This window comes from Maylandia zebra, linkage group LG6 (genome assembly GCF_041146795.1).
Source record: "Maylandia zebra isolate NMK-2024a linkage group LG6, Mzebra_GT3a, whole genome shotgun sequence".
Lineage (NCBI taxonomy): Eukaryota > Metazoa > Chordata > Actinopteri > Cichliformes > Cichlidae > Maylandia > Maylandia zebra.
In genome coordinates this window covers 11011612-11034805 of record NC_135172.1, presented here as the reverse complement: position 1 = coordinate 11034805, position 23194 = coordinate 11011612, and the positions used below count along the sequence as shown (strand labels likewise).

At 40.6% G+C, this 23194-nt stretch overlaps 1 protein-coding gene across 1 annotated transcript; it reads left to right on the top strand.

Annotated features, from left to right (window-relative positions):
* The first annotated feature begins 351 nt into the window (after positions 1-351).
* Positions 352-16808, top strand: c1qtnf6b (C1q and TNF related 6b). Its single transcript, XM_004574693.3, has 3 exons — positions 352-589; positions 5762-5954; positions 14416-16808. Exons 2-3 carry the CDS (start codon positions 5774-5776, stop codon positions 14961-14963), a joined length of 729 nt encoding a protein of 242 aa, XP_004574750.1. The 5' UTR covers positions 352-589; positions 5762-5773; the 3' UTR covers positions 14964-16808.
* The last annotated feature ends 6386 nt before the right edge of the window (positions 16809-23194 follow it).

Below are 23194 nucleotides of genomic sequence, written 5' to 3'. Positions count from 1 at the left end.
GCAGCACATGTTTTAGAAAAGAAAATGCTGGTTATGCATTTTCACAGTCTTAACAGCAGCTACAGCAGGACTTTATGACGGTGATAGTTTTGAAATGGAACAAATTAAATGAAAGTATGTTGCTGCAGTCCAGAATCTGAGTCATGGGCATCTGCGCTGCCTGGACAGAGGAGAGCGATGACCTATATTAGAGTTTGGGTGGTGACAGCTCCTCGTGCCACTTTGAGCTCCCTGTTATAAAACTCCTGGATGGAAACGCAGCTATCTTGACTCTCTGTTAAGTAAGAATGATGGATCTGGAGTTTAAGGAGAGAGAGATTGTGTGGAGGAGGGGCTGCAGGAAATGAACACACCAGGGAGAAGGGAGTAACACTGACTTTATGTTATTTGATGAAAGAGGAGGATTTGTTGTGCTGTGTGTGTGTGAGGGTAGGTTATATACAGGAGTGGGAGGGAGGAATGTGTGTGTATAGGAGAGAGAGAGAGAGAGAGAGAGAGAGAGAGAGAGAGAGAGGTTTCTTCTCAGTTGTTCCTCCTCTCAGTCTGACACCAGCAGTCTGCTTTTCCTCCTCGTCTGAGACTCCTGCAGGTAAGAAAAGCGACCAGACACTCTGACAAGATGTGGCAGCGACTTTATGACAATCGACCGACTCTGCATCGTAATGCTGTACAAAAAAAAAGGAAAAGAAACGGTGAATGAAGGTAAAGAAAAAAGCAGCCGGCGGTGCGCTTGCAGAGACGTGCAGAGGCTGAAGAAGTTATTCACAAGTCGCCAACTCAGCAGTAGCTTTTTTTTTCTTTTGCAAACTTACCCCGGCAGCTATATCACCGCGCACGCTCTCACGCGCCGGCCTACTGCCCGACATTGAGTGCGTGTGCGCGCGTATGTGCTTTATCCGGAGTGCAGATGCATGCCAAGTTGATGCTCTGGCGTTGTAGACGTGGCTTCTTAAACCAATTCATTATAACAGCTGCATGAGTGCAGTGTGTGTTGATCAGCTGATTAGTGGTTGTTACTTGTTATGATTCACAGACACACACGCGCGCACACACACGCAGGCACGCATTGGGGTGATGTTTGTTGGTAGAGTATGATGTAAGAGATTAATTTTTGTTCCCGTTTGATGATATTAAACCAGCTATAAAATCTGACTAATTGTTATTGCCTTTGTAGTTGCACAGCTTTCAGTAACTTTAAAACGTCTGTTGCACACTTTCTTTTCCTGCCTTAAAGCAAGCTGAACGTGTGGCCTAATCAATTTGACAGCATGTTGCATAATAAAATAAGGCCAAGGGTGTGTCAGCCTGCTGTGTGTTTGCCCGAAATCTTCAAGTGTAACTCATGTTTCTGTTTATCCCCCTTAACATTTCTGCAGTATTTTCAAATTTTGCCAAAATGCAGAAACACACTGAATGGAAGGTTACCACATAGTCTTCAGTAAGGCAGGTCATTAATGTGGTCATTAGTTTTCAAAAACCTAAGCATGTAAATGTAGAACTTATTAAAGACAGGTGGAGATTTGATTCTGAAACTGCAACAAGCAATTTAGTAAGAACTGGCTGCATCCTCTGCCACGGAGATCTGTGACAAATGTTACGGTCATGCCAAGACGTGTTACCAAAAGCCACAAAAGGATAACACATGGTGCTGGAGGAAATGTCACTTCATTTTTTGGAGACCATGATATTAATTATTAAAAATCAATCAATCAGTAAATAAATAAATATTCTTGCCAATCAGGTGAGTAGTGGATGGGATATACCAGGTTAGACCAACGTGGAGGACCTCAAGTGGTACTTTTAGGGGCAAATCCTAAACAATACCTTTAAATGCACTCATGCATCAAATAATGTTGCTACCCATGCTCGACCCTCACCTTTGCCATTTACAATGATTGGCCTGAAGCCACATGATCACATTTCCAACCCATCCTTTGAAGCAGAATTGATATAACCTTGTTGGTGTTCATTTGTGTTGATATTCAGCTATCAGGGTGAAGGATGTGAGATATGCATCCTATACGTATGTGGTTGCATGCAGTCCTACAAAAAGCAACAGTGCTGGCCTGAAGGTGAGGATGGCATACATGGGTCAAAAGCTGATTGGTTTAATAGTGAGCCCCACAGACACTGCCCCCTGGTGATAGTTAATAGCTACAATATGTGGACATGGTCTGAAAAGCTATGCATAGGCGCTACGTAGGACACACGCATGACACCATGATAGTCCCTCTAGTTGGTTCGCTGATATGCATGTAGGCATTTGTACAGTATTTTTATATGGCACAAAAATTGCTGAAGTTTTGACCTATTCAGGCTGTTTTCATGAACACGCTGGAGCCCTGAACTGTTTTAGGACTTGTTAAGACAGAGGTACACACGTTCTCCTCCTGCCTGTGTTGGTCCTTTCTGGTAACTTTGGTTTTTGCTCACAGTGCAAACACATGCTTGTTACAGGTGAAATGCTAATTCTAAATGGATGTATCTGATATCCCCGTGTTGGTGTTGTTCCCATCATAATAATGTTGGTCCAGGATCAACATTGTAATTGTAATTTTTGTAATGTCATAACTTTGAGTTTTATATAAAACTCTCTTTAAGAACAAATGGTCAACATTTTAAGCATTTTCTTCATTCATTTATACAACGAACAAATATTTTATTTAGTTTGCTTTGTTGTTGGCCAAATGTAGGTTTGCTAGCGATAGTTTTTAAGTACGTTAGCTAACTTCTTGGCTGCTGCCAGTTGATCCTTGACCAGTGCTAGTGTCATAATATAAGAGCAACACCAACACAGAGATATCAGCTCATGCTTCTGAATGAGCCATAGGTGTGAGTGAGTGTCCTTGTCTCTGTGTTCAGTCCTACATTAGTGAGAACACATATGTTTCCTTCTGCACGCCACATGAGAGAAAGGACATCAGAATGACACGATTCTTCTCAATATCTAAGGTTGAGGTGCAAAAGCTGCTTCAGAAAACCCAAGAAGATGCATCTTTTCTTCATCTCGGTGCACAGCGGCTGGGCACTGCCTCCACTGACCAAAACCTATAATTTCAACAAGTGTTTCCTATCTTGGGACTGTAGAAATATTACTTCCTGTCACTAAGGGTTGGCTTTTTATAAGCTGACAGGTTGCCAGTCAGTCAAGCAGAGTGCCTGCTGAGTGCTTCCCTGTCCTGTGCACTGCGTTCCTGTGACACTGTAAAAATAAGCCACCCATTCAGGGACACTCTGGTAACTGGAGAGCAAATATACAGTAGCATGTGGGATTCTTTGAAGTCTGCAAAATATATATTTTTTGTGTGTCAACTGCAGTGAATCCACAGTTGACAGCTTTCCAAGAAAAAAATCCAAATAATCACTTGGATTTTCCACACCAGCTCAACGTTCCAACGTAAGCACTTTCAAGCTGCACCACTCATCCTCTTCTTATGGTTACTGCTTTGTGACAGAAATACAGCTTTAGTCTGGATTGTCTTTAAAAGGAACCGAAGGCCATTTCTTGTTGCATTTGCTGCAGAATATTGCCAAAATGACAGAAATACAAATTCATATGATAAATCTGAGCCTAATTTTTCAGACATGTTGGAAAACAGAGCAGAGATGCGTTGCGTGACATCTGACAGGCTGTAATAGCGAGGCAGATAATAACTGTTATATTTTACTATCAGTAGTCAGATAAAAACGTTGGGGCAGCGCTCCAGTTATTTCATTTTTCTCACAGTCATGCGCCATCTGTCATCTCAAATCCTTTTAAACATTCATCCATCACTGTAAAAACCTCAGGGAATCTCTCATCTGTCTCTTCCCTGTTTATTTCATTTCCTCAGTTTTCTCCTTTCTCACACAAACATTTCCTCTCGTTCTGTTATGCTTTTCCTTTTCAGAGGCGTTGCGTTTGAGGATGAAAATGAAATAGATAAGAGCGAATGAGAGGAAAAGGTGAAAAATGCAGACCAGACAAGCACATGCAGTTTTGTTTTTATGGCCTAAGAATACAACTCTCATGGGCTTCATTTCCTGCAGCAGCAGGCCTCTAATTCTATCAAATAAAGTTTTTTATTAAGACTTTTTTCAGAGACTTAGATGCTTCTCTGAGAAAACAGAAAATTACAACACATGTAAATGGAAAAATATTAGATCAATATTCAGATTTTTATTGATTAATTGTTGATGGACTATTTTCTGTTGCTGGTCATGTTAGGGAAAACGAGCACTCAAAGCACTTTATACAACATGTGTCATTCAGAAGCAAATCAGGGTTCAGTATCAAGGATACTTTGGCATGCAGACTGGAACAGCCAGGGATCAATCAACCAACCTTTAAGTATGTAGATGGCCTGTTCTAATTCCTGAGCCACAGGCGCCAATATGTAGTTAACAACAAACTGGGCAATTGTTTCCAGTTCAATTTAATTTTTTATAGTGCCAAATCACAACAACAGCTGCCTCGAGCAAAGCAAAGATAATACAATAATAAAGACAAAAGCCAGATGACCCCCTATGAGCTAGCACTTGGTGATGGTGGGAAGGAAAATCTCCCTTTTAACAGGAAGAAACCTTGAGCAGAACCAGGCTGAGGGCAGCAGAAAACAAAATGTGCTGAGATCCATCATGACGGGTGCTCACTGTCCACCAGTCAGTTGGTCAGTGTTACATCCCCTGCTCCTTAGGGCTCACTGTAGAACCCAATGTAGACTAATCTTGAGATTTTTATTTAATATAACATCAAAGTTTGTGTCTCTAGTTGTGTAAGGAAGCTCAAAGGAAAAGATTGTAGCATTCCCCTTTTAACCAGATGGATTTTATGGTCTTGTGTTTCTCAGTGGTTACAGTTTCGGGGTGGGAGGGTCTGGCTGACTCTGGGTTGTGCATCTTGGAAACATATGTACTCACGTTACCATAAAGCACTCTGGGTAAAGCATCAATCAAGTGTCATATTGTCTGTGCTATGGTTACTGTTACACAGGCACATAATGATGGACACATTTGGGTCTTTTTCTTCATAACCTTCAATTATGTAGTCAAGTTTCATTTGTAGTGAACAGCTTTGAAAAGATTCTCAACCAAAATATTAATTTTGTTTTATATTGTGATCAAAGTTCCAGCCTCAGAAAACTTTCTCACTCTTGTTTTTAGTCTATAGAAAGGCTTATATTTCACTTCTTGATCCTCTGGATACTATACGATAATCCTAAAATAACATAATCTGGTCTGTCAAGTTGACCTTAAGTTCTTACATTTCAAAATGCCAAACATACTTTTAAGAAGTAGTACGGTTTTTTCAAGCCTTTGTTTTTGAATACTTCTTGCTGCAACTCTAAAACCACAATGTCATGGTAAAATTGCATTGTAGTATATTACATCTTGTATAGATCACTAAATGTAGGTGCACAATGGCTAATAAGGGCTGCAAGAGAAACCTGAGAAATACTGTCAATATCATTGTCTCCTGAGAAGATGCAGTTACAGTCCAGATTTATAGACCAGATTTCCACAGGAATGTGAAAAATACGGCACACCAACAAACAACATAACTAACCAAAAAATGTTGGTTTGGGGGCTGATCGTTTTTCACTTTCAAATTCCTCTTTATCAGAGAGTAAAAACACCATTATTATTATATGAGCCATAAAGTTGCATGCATCTGTAAACATCTGCCATCACTGTGGCCTCATATGGACATACAGTTTAACATTGTCCTGGAGCATTACCATTATTTTGATTGCTTATTTCTTTTCTTTCCTTCCATCCTCAGGTTGAGACAGCCATGTTGTCGGGGTGTTTTGGGCTGCTGTTGCTCCTTCCCTTGGTTTGCTGTGTCCCCTCCCCCTCCAGGTCTCCTTCCAGACTCTGCAGACGATGCTGCGACCAGCAAGATTCTCCCGCAGCCACGGCTCAGTATCAAATGCCTGAAGTCCGAACTGTCATTAACATGACCATCCTCAAAGGTACCAGGGACTTGAAAAGCATCTGTTAAGCTCTGAAACACTGCTGATTACAGACTGCGTTCAGTTGATAATTGCAGCTTCACGTTGATGGTCAATCATGGAAATGATACCATGACTGGAGAATCGTTGCTTGTTAATTTACTAAAAAAAATCATTCACTCTTTAAAGTGTGTACTACGAGGGCTCTATTTTAAGCTGCATTTACAAAGTCTGCGCTTTTCCTTTTCCAGGTGTGTGTGTGTGTGTGTGTGTGTGTGTGTGTGTGTGTGTGTGTGTGTGTGTGTGTGTGTGTGTGTGTGTACTCCTTAATCAGGAGAGTAATCACATATCTATAATAATGGAATAGAGCTACTAAGTGTAGCCATGCAGTGATGGCTAAGTGGAACTGAGAGTAAAATGAGAGATTGTCAGTGAAAAGGAAATTAGATACTCGCGCAACAGAAGGAATCTGGAACCACTTCAAAAATCAGCCGCTTTTTAACATTTTGTAAAGCAGCAGGCAGCCAAATACTAGTGACAATGGTGGCTTTTCACAGTATCTGTGGTAGGAAATGTATATCAGCATCAAAATATGAATGTATGCAAGGATTTCATTAAGGTGGAATGACATTTTGTTATAATAAATGCATCAGTCAACAAGCCAAAGCTCAAAGGCCAAACGAGGGAAGTTTGCAGTTTGTTAAAAAGCACGTCACAATAATATATACAGCTATAAACTGTATAGTAAAGTCTCCTGTCTTCTGCCACATAGAGGCCTCTCTGATAGATAGTCAGGAATCCAGGCAACATACTGGCCATCACAGACTTCTTGGATATTCTGTTCGGTAACTGGGCAAATAATATTACTTTTAATACAGTTGCAAATATTTAATAAAAGCACCAACACCACAAACATCAAAGAGGTCCAGTTCACTGATTTAAACAGACCGAGGGGTATTGTTGCCAACGTGCCAGCTGGATGGGTGGGTAGCATGAACACCCGACTTCGTATCTACTGAGGACCAGCACTGGTGGCTGCTAGTATTTTTTATGTATCTTCCTCTAAACATGTTTGTTTCTGCAGTAAAGACATTTTAACTTGGAGTCTACATAAACAGACTGTTCCCTGTCTGTTACCTCTGACTTACATGGTACTGTGTTACTGGAGGTTACTAAGAGTCTTCATGGGGTTCAGAGTTTGAACCAATGGCAGGTTGACCATACATCCAATTCTGGACTGCATCTAAACTGAACCTGATATTCGTGCAATGAGTTTTAAGAGAATGGGCAACTTCATTTGAAATGGGCTGCAGGATACTCAGACTTGGTCTAAACTAAACTCAAAGATAATTACACTACAAAATGACCCATTTAGAGAGAGAAAAACAATGCTTGCCACAGTATAATTCACCAGGCTCTAGACTGCATTGCCAAATAAGCAGGCAGTTACTTTGGTGTCCCAGATTTTCAGTGGTCCAAAAAGTCCTAGGTTGTCTTGTTGCACTAGCTTCTACTAATACTTACCAATTACAGGGCAATATTAAAATAAATGTGAGAAACCTTAAAGCTTACCTGATCTTAAAGCTCTTTGTCACAACCCACTTTCAACATCACAAATATTTCCGAGCAAATTGTTCCTACATTGTGTATTTTCTTTAAAAAACCAAAACCGTGGTTACTTCAATAACCACAAATTAACACCAGTAAACGTGGGCTCGGTTACACAGCTATAGACACACATCAAGCAGAACGTGGGGGAAAAGGACCAACAAAACATGTCCTACTAACCTCAGGCCCACTTTAAATTAAAAAGAAGCAGATTAAATAAAACTTGGAAGTGGTCCAGTTTGACTCCTTAATCTGCCGTCCTATAAACACTGTGGATCCTGTGCTTACTACACCTGCTTACACAGTCAAATCCATGACAGCTTGTTTGAGTTACTGTTACTGCAGGCAGTGAGGAAGGCCAACAGTGAAGACTTTGAGTGTCAGTGTTTGTGCATCTGTGTGGCTTTATCTGTGCGTGCACATACTAGTACATATATATATATATATATATATATATATATATATATATATATATATATATACAATGAAGGTAAGAGAAAGAGGGGGAAGTGTTGTGAGAGAATCAGTGGGGTTAAAAAGTGGGAATCAGTGGGATTTCCCAATGCAAGAGATCGAGTTGGAGAGGGATTTGCAAGAACATGTGTGTTTAATATGATAAGTCAGTCAGCCAACTCAGCCAGAGCGATCCAGATGATGTGTCATCACTCTGTTGTTTTATCTGTTGGTTCTTTGATTACCGGACGTGCCAAGTCTGTTCTGACCCACGATCAGCCCGTAAACCAGTCCAACCATTGAACCACAAAAATGTCTCTGCTGGTCTATCATTAAGCTTCTCACATGCACACAGTTCAAGTGTTTTTGTGCCATGTCACAACTTTCCTCATCGAAGTCCAACTGTAATTTCATGGACTCAGTGGGAAGTCAAAATGTGAAGCAACTTTGCGTTGCACAGCAAGCAAACTGAACTAAGTGCATGATCAAAAATGCAGCAGTATGTGCTGTTGGTTTTACTCAAACAGTGTAACCATAGTCAGTAAGTCAATCTCAGTTTGCCAAATTTCTCAAAAGAAACACGAACCTTCAGTCACGGGCAAATCAGAATTTACACCCACACATTTTCCTTTAGTAGCATTACATTGAAAAGTTAATTTGGTGTCTTGATCCATCCTCAAAATCCCAGAAACCTGATTCTGTTCATGTGGACATTGTGTTTTTATTGGTAGAAACAAGTAGGGGGCCTAATGGTGCATTTTGAAACATCTTACAACTGCAGCATTTAACCAGCTCTCTGTGAATGGTACTCATGGCCATTCATCAAAGGTCATGACAATTTGTATATTAATGATCATAATACTGAACTCACGGCCTATAATGTACTTTTTATAAGGTTGGGGAAACCTGCAGTCAACTGACACTGAAGAAATCACCTGGATGACTGACTGAAAATGCAACATTCAGGTGATTTCTTCAGTGTCAGTTGACTGCACTCTGGGAAAAAGTTCTGTTGTTCACCTTTAGGGCTGTGCATGGTGAATCGCCCACCTATATTAGCAAACGTTTGTATCCATATGTCACCAGCAGGACTCACAGGTCTTCTGATCAGGGCTTGTCACTCATCCTAACATATTAGCCATCATAATAATTACTTTGTGCCTCTGACGGCTTCTTCAAGGTCAAATAAGACCAAACTTTCATAAAATGTCTTTTATCTCTAAAACTATGCTTAAAAATCTGTTGCCTTAGTTTGTATTTGCAACATTTAGGTATTGTTTAAATACACGTTATAGTTTCCATCCAATTATCAGGTCACATTTGACCTCTGACCTTTCATGTCTGCCTTTCTGTCAAGTTGATTCCAAAATGCATGACTTTGGAGTTAAGTCTTGGTGTCGTGCAATGTTGCTTAATTTTAGTAATAGGATCTTATGTTTGTTTCTATGAAACCCTGCAGTTTAACGTTTGCTGCTTTCAGTGTCAGTGTACTTTCAGTTCCCAAATTAACATGTTTATCTAAAATTTATCTTTTAAGTTGCTCAACTTGTGGGTCTTGATCCACTTTCGGACTCTAGATTCATCCCAAGTAAATCAAAAGCAAATAAAAAGAAGTGTTGCTTGATGTACTTGATACATGGAACAGCAGTGTCCACATTCCAGCTGCATAGTTGTAAAGAAAAGCAACAATACCATTGGCTAATTGGTGCTTTTTTAAGTGCATGTGACTCTCTTTGATAACAAGTTTATTGTTGCAGTCACTCCTGAATCTGTGCAGCAATTCTCATCTCTTTAACTTTCCACTTGTAACTGCTGTTACAATCTCCGCCCATACCGCCATGTATACTACTTTTGAGGCCTCGGGCCTGGGAAAGGAGCAACGTCTGTGATCTTTTTCCAGACATTCAGTGACTCATAACCATCTGATCGTAATATCCTAAACCTACAGTGTCATAGACCTATATTTGCCTACAAGAAGAGCAACAGCAAGTCTTAGTGATATTTAAAATACTATTCTATGTTGTATATAGTGTATGTATTAAAATGAGCACATGAAAGTTAGTAATTAAATTAAAACCCATGACGTAAACGTGTATATTTCACACTTAGAACCATTTCCTTGTTTGCCATTATATTTTTTTATATTTTTATTTTTTGTTAAAAATAGGTTAAAAAACATGTAAAGGTTTCCAAACCAAAGAAACAATGGGTTTTTTCTCATCTAAGTATTTTGCAACATGTAACAGTAACTGTGTATTATTGCCGGATAAGTCACTCACTGTAGGTCATTGTGACCAGATGTGCTGCTAAGCTACTGTTTGTGGAAACTGCTGTAACTCTGCTCGGGACTTTTTTGCTTGGACGCTGGTCACAGCTGGAGACGTCACTGTGGCTCTGTGGAGAGGATGAGCAGTGCTTACCTCTACAGGAAGTGTTGGTCATGGTTAAAGAGGGAAGCACTGTGGCTTCTTCCTGTGGGGTTTAGCGATCCCAGAGGTGTTTAACTCATAACTGAAGTTTTAGTTGCCTAAAATAATGCAGAGCAAGCTCAGCAAGACTTCGCAAGAAAGTCATATTTACAGGTTTCTTTTTATCACCCTATAACCTCAGAGCCTCTCAAAACTGACGAAACTATCATACACCAGTTTTTTTTCTAAAAGCTATAGTGTAATCTCTTTGTACAGGCACTACAGTATTTAGGAGAAAACCCAACCAATAATATGATCCCCAGTATCTTCCAAACAGTTAACACCACTAGCCTGAACTCTTGATCATGAACTCTTGGCATGTGGTCCTAAACTTTTGATAAACAGCCTGTTTCCGTTTAAACGTTGTTTCTAATAAATTGCATGCTCAAAATATGTTTTGTCTCACTCCCATTTCTTCTTGTTGCATGTTGAAGCTCTGCTTGGAACCTTGTCAAGATCCAACAATGCAAAATATGATTTTCTGCCATTTTTTAAGTGGTCTTAAATTTTTGATTGGGACAGTACAAGGCAGGATGGAGCCATAGTTTCATGTTGTTTACGCCAAGTTCTGACCATCTGAAAGTTGCATCAGAAATTGAGATTGAGGTTCATCAGACCAGGCAACATTTTTTCAATCTTCTATTGACCGATTTTGGTGAGCCTGTGTCAAAAATTGTAGCCAAAAGCCCACACTGTGCTCCTTTGCTGCTGTAGCCATTCTGCTGCAAGGGAATGCACAACATGTCTGTTGTGCATTCAGAGAAGCATCTCTGCATTCCTTGGTTGTGATTAATGTTTTTTTGAGTTACTGTTGCCTTCTTATCAGCTCAAAGCTGTGTGGCCATTTCCCGCTGACCTCTGACATTAACAAGTCAGTTTCACCCAGAGAACTGCTGTTCACTGGATATTTTCTCTGTTTTGGACCATTCTCTGTAAACCCTACAGATGGTTGTTTTGGAAAATCCCAGAAGATCATCAGTTTCTGCAATAATCAGCCCATCTAGAACTAATGCCAGTTTTAGAGTCACGTAAATCATCTTTCTTCTCCATTCTGATTCTCAGTTTTAAACTCAGCAGGTTGTCTCGACCATGTCTACATTCCTAAATGCACTAGGCTTCCTCCATGTGACAGGCTGATTAGATATTTGCATTAACGAGCAGTTGAATAGGTGTAATGAAGCGGCCAGTCAGTATGTATGGCAGAAAATAGGGAGCACAAGTGCTTGCCTTTAGGCTTGTCAAGCCATCTTCGAATTGGCCTAGAATATTGCTGTAATAAAGTTGCACGTAGATCCTTGATGATAGATAGATTTGAGCCAACTCTGCTGTCAGCTGAAAGTGAAAATGGTCACCCACTTTTCATCCCATAATTTCAGTAAGCTGCACTGCTCCTAAATTAGCTTCTGTTTATGTATGCCTGAGCCTTTTCTTGGCTCACATCTTTTTACAGCTGTTCCACAGCGATATGGTGATGGCATGTAGGAAGGCTTACCGAATAAGCAGTGTCACTTGACATGCAAATGTACAATCAGCTCAAAAGTATTCTCTTGTGTTTCGGGAATAATAGCACCACTCAAAATGTTCGCTTAAATAGAGACATTTCAGTCAGTAGTCACAAAATCGCATTAATCATTTTTAGAGCTTGTTGTCACATCGCATTTAAATTTAAAATCAAGAGGACGTTTTGGTGGCGTGTGGTGGCAGCTTAGCAGAATCCAGGGAAGACAGATATAAACAAGAAAAGAGCAAATAAAAACTAGGAAAACATATCCAAGTAATTTTTTTAAAAACATATTTTAAGCTGAACATGCACCAATCAGGTAAAGTGATGAAGTGAATAAAACTGATTATCTTTTCACCTGCTAGTGGCTGGGATATATTAGGGAGCAAGAAAACATTGTGTTCTCACAGTTCATGTGCTTGATAGAAGGGCCATACTGCGATGACTTGGTCAGAGCATCTTCAAAATTGCAGCTCTTGTGTGGTGTTCCTGGTCTGCAGTGGTCAGTCTATCAATCTATCAAAAGTGTTCTAGTAGTGAACCAGCGACACGGTCGTGGGCAGCCAAGGCTCACTGATGCACGTGGGGAGCGAAGGCTGGTCCTTTTGATCCAATCCAACCGATGAGCTACTGTAGCTTAAAAATGTAATGCTGTTTTTGATAGAAAGATGTCAGTGCATCGCAGGCTGTTATGTAGAAGACTGTACAGCCACCAATCAGGGTGACCATGCTGACTCCTGGAAACAATGGGTATGTGAGCAACAGAACTGGATACCAGAGCAATGGAAGAAGATGACCTGGTCTCATGAATCACGTTTTCTTTTAAATCAAGCAGATGGCAGTGTGAGAGTGATGCACTATGGGAAGAAGACAAGCTGGCAGAGGCAGTGTGATGGGCAATGTTCTGCTGAGAAACCTTGTACCACCTACCTAAGCACTGCTACAGACCATGTACACCCTTTCATGGAAATGGTGTTCCCTGATGACTGGAGGCTCATCCAGCAGGATAATGCTCCCTGCCACAAAGCAAAAGTTCTTCATGAATGGTTTGAGGAGCACAACAACGAGTTTGGGGTGTTGGCTTGAACTCCAAATTCCCCAGATCTCAATTTAATTGAGCGACTGTGTGATGTGCTGGACAAACAAGGCCAATCCACGGAGGTCGCACCTAGCAACTTCCAGGACATAAAGTGTCTGCTGCTAACATTTTGGCGCCAGATACCACAGCACACCTTCAGGAGTCTAGTGGAGTCCGTGCCTTGATGGGTCAGGGAAGATTTAGCAGCAAAAGGGGGGCCAACACAATATTAGACAGGTGGTGTTGTTATGTTATGACTGATTGGTGCATTTAATTCATACACCAATCAGTTTGTATGGCCAAAAGGGAGGCAATTTGAAGGAAGCAAGGCTAGATGACCATTTTGATACCTTTGGATTGCACCAACCCCTACTTGTTCTTTTAAGGGAGATTTTATGAAACAGTGCGTCATCACGAAAGCTCCAAGTCAGTTTTAGAAGAATGATGCTCATTCCTCCAGTAGAGCTCATGTGCTGTCTCAGGGTGTCAGCAGTAGTAGTTCACCTTCAGATGCCTAGAACAGCAGCAGAAAAAGGAGAAATAAATGTGTTTAACTGAAATGATTACAGTTCCTTCTGGTCTTTGGCTGTGATTACTTCAAATTTAATGAGGCAGTAGATTCTGGAAACAAACTGCTTTTTACAGACATGCTGTCCTCACAAGGTCTACCCGAACATTTCGTCTTAAAGTCCACGAGGAGGTCAAGTTTAAAATAAGCACTACTTTGAATGAAAGAGTTCCTTTAGATTTATAAGCAGGATTTGAAATGTCAGATATAAAAGGTTTACTGGAATTTGTTGCTGCTTCTAGATTTGTAGCCACTATGAAAAAGTTCAGGCAGGTACTGTGCGCACAATAAAACGGAGACCTGAAAATGGAAGAGTTGAGAGAAAATCTTTGAATCCAACTAAATGCTGCACTTTGCTAAATGGCAAGATCACTTTGAGTTCTTGGAAGAAAGAAACATCTGGTGCAGCCAGCTGGGAATAAATTAATGTGGTCTTGACATGCCTTTGCTATTAATGGGTACAGTGAGCAGTAGTATATCTCACTTTGCAAAAGCTAACCTCTTCTTTATTAAAATGTCTGTTAAGAGCTTTACTTTTAACCCTGTTAAGCCAAGTGTATCACATTTGATACATGTGTTGAGCCTGTGAGTTTTTGAGACTTCTACTCATATAAAATCATTTATGAAATTTAAAAATGAAAGATTTCATCAGAAGGTTTACTAAACACTATATTTTCAAGAATATAGAATTTTCTGGCAATTATTTCATGGTTCAGGCTTTAAAGGGTTAAAATATTCAAACATGCAAGTCACGCGTGTGGGTTTTCTGTCTCCCTCCCTGTTCATGTTTCATTTTGTCCCTTTAGGTGATAAAGGAGACAAAGGAGACAAAGGTACACCCGGAAAACCAGGTCTGGAGGGCGCTCCTGGCTACCGAGGCCCCATGGGCCCTAAAGGCAGCAAAGGCCAAGCAGGTGCACCCGGAGACGCCTGCAAGATCCCTCACTCTTCTTTCTCTGTGGGACGCCGCAAATCCCTGCACAGCCTGGACTACTACCAGGCGCTGGTGTTTGACACTGTGTTTGTCAACCTCTACGAGCACTTTAACATGTTCAAAGGCAAGTTCTACTGCTACGTGCCCGGGATCTACTTCTTCAACGTCAATATCCACACGTGGAACTTTAAGGAGACATACCTCCACCTGATGCACAACGACAAGGAGCAGGTGATCCTGTACGCTCAGCCCAGCGAGCGGTCCATCATGCAGAGTCAGAGCGTCATGCTGGATCTGGCTCTGAATGACGAGGTCTGGGTGCGGCTCTACAAAAGGGAGCGGGACAACGCCATTTACAGCGACGACGTGGATGTTTACATCACCTTCAACGGATACCTGGTGGCTCCCAGCATCCAGTGAGGAGAAGGCAGGATGGAGAGGCTGTGTGGGTCCAATTACTAAGTCTTTTTCCCAGGGATATTACTTTGTGCCAAGAAACAGGTACTTATTAGCGCACAAAACAATTTAGGTGCTTAAATATTCCTTTCAACCCAGAGAGGAAAATGCTGTTTTGTTAAATAAAGACTGCCCAAAATGCTTAAATCTAAACCTTAAAAAGAAAAAGGAAATAGGAGGCACAACTGGTACAGCATAGGGGAAAAAAGTTTAAATAATTACTTTGTACTAGAAATACTTTATCGTACAAAGATCTTACTTTTTGTGCCATTTCCCATGATCACCTGCTTTCAGGTACTTTTTAATCAGACGTCACACCAATTTTTCAGGAGTTTAAAATCTGTGCAATCAGTTTTATGTGACATTTATGGTGCGATGCCTCTTAGCAACATAGAATCTGTCAGAGTGAAATGTATTGTGGCAGTCGGCTATTCATTAAACAAATGTCCTCTTTCACAGAAGCAATTTAAAATGTCAGTTCATCCAAATTACAAAAATGTCCCACAGCCGCCACCATTCCACCATCTGTATGGAGCCATGCAGAAATGGAAATGCTGAATCTAAAAGATCCACTGTCCTAATATAAAATGATTGCATACACATTATGCAACTCCACGAAACACCAGCTAACAGACAACAGGGTCGATTTTAAGCATTGCATATCCTCAGGTGCTTTACAGGAAATTATTACATTATGGAGGGACTTAAACACATTTGACTTCCAGGCTTTACACATTATACTGTAATTTACTCAAAGTATAATTTACTCACTGCAAGTAACCGAATACTTAAAATTACTTTACAGGTTTCTTGCAAAAGCCTGACTTGTTACCCTCTTATGTACCTGCCGGTAAATATAATTACATTGTAATTTCATATAAAATACATTGAATTACACCCTTAGTTGTGAGTTTTATTACAAAAATGCTACCAAATATTTGCAGAATTTTTGTGGAACAAATTCTACAGGGATGCACCCAAACACAAGACATCAGGTAAAAGTCCAAACATCCCAATCTTTAATGCAAAACACTGTCAGAGATCACACTGTCAGAATCAGACAGCACAGCAAACGATCCAAATGAGGTGCAGGGAAAAGGCAAAGATCATGGAGCAGTTCAGAGGTCATGCATGAGAATGCAAAATACGAACATCGGGGACAAGGCACAGGGAAGATGAGCAATAATAAAACAAATACAAAAGAAATCAGAGTGGGTCGTTCAATCTCAAAAGAAGAAGAAAAATAATACAGATAAATATTTGCATACATCATAATTTGTTTGTCAAAACAAAACAAGCAGTTGTAATTATATTTACCCACAAATACTTAACGGCAGTGAGATCGTTGAGGTCGAGTCATTCTCATTCTCACTCCTTCACATTTCTTCTTTGCTAGTGAGCTCCAGCCCGTTTTTTTTTTTCAAGTGGATCACAATGGCTGTGAGCATCTGCTCTCATACATAACGAAAATCATAATCCAACTCGAGTGCTTATATTTGCAGTGACGTGGCAGGAAAATATTGCACAACTGGATTTACATTATTGTCTTTTTGTAATTTTGGTGAGCTGACCACTTTCCCAGCATATGAAAATACATACGGTGCTTTTATCAAATTCAGGAATGTATTTGACAGTTATTGTTTATTGTTTTAGGGACTTGAGGCTGCAGAGCAGTTTATGTAAATGTCTGTAAATGAGCTTTCTATAATAGCTTTAATATGTTTTACCACTTAAGCTGTTGGGTCTGGACTGTGTATGTCTACGTGTGTTTGTTTATATAACATATAAAAACAGTATTCCCTTCACAAACCAAGTCTCTCCTCATTTGTATTAGTGAGCAACAAGAGGGCTTGTAGTTTTATATCAAATGAAGAGCTCTATACTGTGTCAAGATTCAAAAGAGCTTTTTTGTGTGTTAACAATTCTGGAAGATTTTCCTCACCTGTCTAATTCTCTTCATGTTGCACCCTCCAGATTAGTGCTTGGCCACTCAACCTTATGAGGGGAATGACACTTGTGATCAAGTCTGAAAACTGGCCAGATTTCTAAAATAAACAAACAAACTAGCAAACAAAAACCCATCTCAAACTCTGAGAGACAGCGGATGAGTCCACAGCATGCCAGCTCCATCTGTTTGGCCATATATCTCCCATTAGCTGTAATGCCGTCCTCAGGGAGGCTCGGGGAGGAAAGGCAGACTGCAGCACTGTAAATACTTTAAGCCTTCGATGGAGATCTGAAAACTGTGATGGGAAACAAAGCAGGACAGCTTTCCTGGATCATCAGCCCAGACTAGTGGAGGCTGTTCCAACATGCACAGCAGGCAAGTTGTTAGTTCAAATGAGTACTTTAGGGGTTTAATTTGGTTTGGTTTAGCTTTTCCTACTATGTTTTGCCATTACAGACAGAATATTTACGTGCAAATAAATGGGTCAAAATATATATTTGAGTAAAAGATACTCTTTACATCAAAGGCAATTAAATGCACCATTAGAGAGAGAAATAAATCAGCAGTGAACCAGTGGCAAAACCAGCAAAACTATTGGCAATAAGAAGTCTAATGGGAAAAGCTTTACACATAGTGTGTAAACTGGCTCACTATGTTGCCCATTAACAACAACAGCACTTATAACAAATACTCTCACAGTCGGTTAAAGCGATAAGCTCAATTAACTTCAAGTTTACAGGACTCATGAAAACAACCGTCCGGTTCAGGCTGTTTCAACTAATCCCATTAAACTTAAACAATGAACAAGCAACTGAGACACATTTTCCTTCCAATTATCCCCGATGAGTGAAAAACACCAGCTATCACTGCAGTAATGAAATTCTCATTTTGCATCTGGCAGCATTCTTCAGGTAGAAAGGTGGGCTACAGATTCATTTAGATGATCTATAATAATCATCGCACACAGTACAAACTCCACTTTACCCCCTGCTCTTTGAAGCACCTGAAGACTATTACAAACTAACCAGTTATCGGACTCATCTCGGACGGGGTTGAGTCTGCCCACAGCAGGGGTGTCAAACTCCAGGCCTCGAGGGCTGGCGTCCTGCTGGTTTTAGATGTCACCCTGGGTCAACACACCTGAATCAAATGATTAGTTCATTACCAGGCCTCTGGGGAACTTCAGGACATGTTGAGGAGGTAATTTAGCCATTTAAATCAGCTGTGTTGGATCAAGGACACATCTAAAAGCTGCAGGACACCGGCTCTCGAGGCCTGGAGTTCGACACCTGTGGCCCAACAGGATGGAGGCTGAACGTCTGGTGTGCTGAATGCCCAGAAGACAGTGGAGATTACTGTGGACTTCAGGAAGCACGCAGCCCCACTCCCCCCCCCATCATCCTGACTGCCACCCTCATCACCACTGTGGACTCATTCCACTTCCATGGTACCACCATCACACAGGACCTGAAGTGGGAGCCCACCATCACCTCTGTCATAAAGAAAGCCCAGCAGAGCATGTACTTCCTGAGGCAGCTGAAGAAATTCAACCTGCCGGCCCAGACGATGATGCAATTCTACATTTTTTTGTAAACAGAGTTTTTGGTTGACTCAGTGACTCCAAGGTGCCCAGGTCCTGTGACTGCAAAACAAGCCCAAACCATCACCTCTCCACCATTGTGCTGATAGTTGGTGTGAGGTGTTTGCGTTGATCTGTGGTGTTTAGATTTCATCAAGTGTGTGCATTATGGCCAAATATCGCCACTTGGTCCAAATGTCCAAAGTGGAGACATGCAAAAGACATTGTTCTTCTAGAAGAACTTTGCAAACTAAAGAGCGTAGAGCTGAGACGTAACTCTTGGTTTGTTTGTTTTTTCAGTTTCTGTGAGCACTGCACAGCCTGACCTTGGGCTGAATTTGCTGGTACCATGAGAGACATTCAAAATAAACAGATGATGCTAAAAACACCCTTTGTGTGTTTTGGCAGTTGTAGATGATGCTAACTGCTTCAGCTCAATTTGAGTCATTTAATGACATCAATGACTTCATTTATTGCATACAAGAATTACACCAGTCCTCAGTGGAGAGGAAAATAGTACCATTTTGTGTAAAGTTGTAAAAAAAGACAAAGAAGAGAGCTACTCATTAGATATCGTCGTCCATTTTTATTTGTTTGCGCTCAAATAATAATCAAAAAGAAAAAAATTCCCATATAACGTAAATCCGTTGATGAACTGCTTCTGTCACGGCTGATGTTGGTTCCCTAGATTAAACGTTTTTTTATGCTGACAGACTTAGAAGAAATAAACCACTGAAGGCTGGAAAAATCCACAAAGACTAAACCAGCGTAATAAGAACCACCTGAAGAGCAAAGTGAGTTGGAAACAGGCTCAAAGATGCTGGAAATAGTTAATCTATAAAAAAAAAGTCGTTCTGCAGTTATGTAACAGGCAAAGCAAAAGGAAGTCAGTGTGTGGAGCCGGTGTGGTGGAGGACAAGGTTTTGATAAATGTTATGAGACTGTGAAGACAGGTTAAAGACAGTTTTATTTAAGTTGTGGCATTTGAAGGCTGAGCCTGAGGCTAACAGCTGTTTTCAGGGCTGATTGAACTGCAGTCTGTTCCCCCTGTAGATTAGAAACAGGAAACAGGGCCGAGTGCTGAGGCAGGGCTCACCTAATTACAAACACATGACCTCTGACCACACTCATCTGTCACAAGGAGATGGGAAAGAAAGAGGAGCTGGAAGGAGGAAAAGGAAACAAGGCAGAAGCAAGGAGCCTCATGGAAAGAAAATAATAATTAACTGGACGTTGAAAAAAAAATAAGTATGGATCAAAAGACAGCCCAGTTCCTGACAGATTCTTGAAATCACAAAATTACAGCTCACTGAAACAGAAAACCCCAGGATATAAATCTCGAAAATGTAGAATTTCTAGCTCTACAATCCACCACTGCAGCATAAATAGAGCAGACAGGAAGGCATGCTGACAGAGCCAACTGCCCTTTCATACTCACTCCAAAGTAAGCAACATAATTTCAGAGTGGCCGAGAGTTATGCCGCTTGTAGATGGAGTGTGCATGCAATACCAGTGAGCTACACAGTGTCAGTGTGTGCGTGTGCTCCTTAACGGAGACACATTGAGGTCATTCAGAGTCTCATGTTGGCAACAGTCTGCAGCTGCATTTGCTTTTTGTTACTGACAGATGGAAGTAAAGGAATCACCCAAAAAACAAGTGCCTCAGCAGGTTTATGTTGGTGGGCTTTAGCATAAACACGTGAGAATAAATACAGAAAGAAACAATAATTTACAAACTTTCCACTGTTTGCTAGCTGGTTTGTGCTTGTTTTGCTTTACAGTCATGGTTACGGTCATAGGGAGGAAACTTTTTTTTCAATAATAATGTACAAAGACTGCAAAAAGGGGGGGGAAAGTGCAACATATAAAATTATGTAGGACATTACAAATGCTTGACAGCTTTCTGCCCATAACAGTTTGATCAGAGTTGCAATAACGTCAACACTAGCATGAAAGGTTTAGGTATGTTCACTGAAATAAACAAAAAAACATGAGATTATTTGGAAATGTAGCTAATTCTGTTAAGGTGAAAGTTAAAGGTCAAATAAAAAGTCTGTACTTCTGCTTTCTCCAAAGTACAGGTTTAGACCACAGTACCAGCTGTGATGGCTTAAGTTAGAGGGCTGTCAGTCCTCCTGCAGGCAGATAACCAACATACTGACAAACTGTTTTACATCTGTACTGTTATAGAGCTACTTTTACAGCAAATCATCCTGTTTAATGTTTAATCTCAAACATCTCAGAAGCATTGAAGAAAGTAGAAATTTGGACCTGAGGATGACGCTATAATTAACAGTAACTGAATGTTTGTACTGTTTGTATCTCGCTGAACGCTTATCGGCGTGATTTTGCACTGCTGTCAGGAGCTCTGCATACTCGTTGCATATTCAGGCTGACAGTAGTCTGTTGTTTACTGGATTATAATAATCTTCTTGCTAATTTGTTGTTTTGTTCCGATTTGTTTTGGTATTTATTCCCATCAGTTCTTCATTTCTTCTTGGATTTCAAAAGCAGATCTTTTTATATTAGTGTAACCTACAAGAGTTTATTTTAATAGTTATGGTAAAAAAGAAGTTTACTCTCTTTCACTTACAAGGTTTTACCTATCAGGAGTTGATGACAATAGCCTGGTCCTTGGCAGGTTTAAAATGAGGTAAACACGACCTCAGAAATGAAATCAAAAATACAGAAAGTAGCAGCCAGACGCTGCTAATCGAATGCACTTTATTGACCTCGTCGTCAGCAGGTGTGGCCAGTGTGTAAAGTGGGATTTCAGATGTAGCAGGGCAGTGCAGTCAGCTACATTTTGCATTTGTAATTATGGTTTCATCCCAACTCCACATCAGTGTGAAGCAAAAATTTGGCAGCTGTTACTAAACAACACAATTTTAAATGAAAACTAATCACATCTTCTAGAAGGAGATCCTGTGATATTGAAAAGCATCTGAGCATTTATAGTTACAATTATTTTTGAAGCATTATATAAATTGTCTTTCATTTCAAAGACCAACAGGATGTAAAAACTTTATGTACAGAATATTCTGCCAAAGTTTATTGGCTTTGCACACAAAGATGATTTTAAAAGTTTCTCCACTATTGTTTCATCTAAAATTCTCATACATTTCTGTTGAATGAGTGCCATATCTCTCTTTTAAAGGTTTCGACTTCTACCTAGGTCAGGGTTGGGCTCGAGGGCCGGTGTCCTGCAGGGTTTAGATGTGTCCTTGATCCAACACAGCTGATTTAAATGGCTAAATTACCTCCTCAACATGTCTTGTAGTTCTCCAGAGGCCTGGTAATGAACTAATCATTTAATTCAGGTGTGTTGACCCAGGGTGAGATCTAAAACCTGCAGGACACCAGCCCTCGAGGCCTGGAGTTGCCCACCCCTGACCTAGGACCTAAGCTAGCAGTGACCCAGGGTATAACAGTCCATATGTGAAAAACACTGTATGTATGTTTTTCACACTTAAATGTTTCAGGTCATCAAAGAAATGTAATTTATTTAAAAAAATTTGACAAAGATAAGGTAAACACAAAATGCAGTTTCTAAATGAAGGTATTTATTATTATATAAGGGGGAAAAAATCCAAACCTACATGGCCCTGTGTAAAAAAGCAATTGGCCTCTAGACCTAAAAACTGATTCTGCAGCAACAACTGCAATCGAGCGTTTGCAGTAACTGGCAATTAGTCTTTTAGAGTGCAGTGGAGGAATTTGTCACACTTATCTTTTCAAAATGTTAGGGTTTTCAAGCATGAACCACCTTTTGTCATGCCACAGCATCTCCAAAGCTTCATTTTGTTTTCCTTAAGCCATTCAGAGGTGGCCTTGCTGGCGTGTTTTAGATCCTTGTCCTGCTGCAGAACCCAAATGCACTTCAGCTTGAGGTCACAAACAGGTAGCCGAACATTTTCCTTCAGGATGTTTTGGTAAACAGCAGAATTCACGGTTCCATTGACCACAGCAAGTCATCCTGGTCTCGAGGCAGCAAAACAGCCCCGGACCATCACACTACCACAACCATGTTTTACTGTTGGTATCATGTCTCTATTCTGAAATGCTGCGGTAGTTTTGTGCCAGATGCAATGGGACACATCAACCTTTCAAAGAAATTAAACTTTTGTCACATCAGTCCACGAGCCTTCATGTTCCTCTTGCTCAGCAGTGGTTTTCATCTCGGATACAGGCCATCTTAGCTGAGTCTCTTTCTTATGGTGGAGTCATGAAGAGACAAATGAGATTTGCAGCTCTTTGGCTGTTGTTCTGGGGTCTTTTGTGACCTCTTCGGTGAGTCATGGCTGGGCTTTTGGGGTAATTTCAGTCGGCCAGCCACTCCTGCCCATGGGAGACTGTTCCATGTTTTCTTTGTGGTAATGTCTCTCACGGTGGTTCGCTGGAGTCCCACAGCTTTAGAAATGGCTCTATAACCTTTTCCAGACTGAGAGATCTCAATTACCTTCTTTCTCATTTGTACCTGAATTTCCTTGGCTGACGGCATGATGTCTGGCTTTGGAGGATCTTTTGGTCTACTCTACTTTGTCAGGCAGGTTGCATTTAAGTGATTTCTTGACTGAGAACAGGTGTGGCAGTAATCAGTCCAGGATGTGGCTGCAGAAATTGAACTCCGCTTTCCAAAGATGCAATACACCACATTAATAATAAACA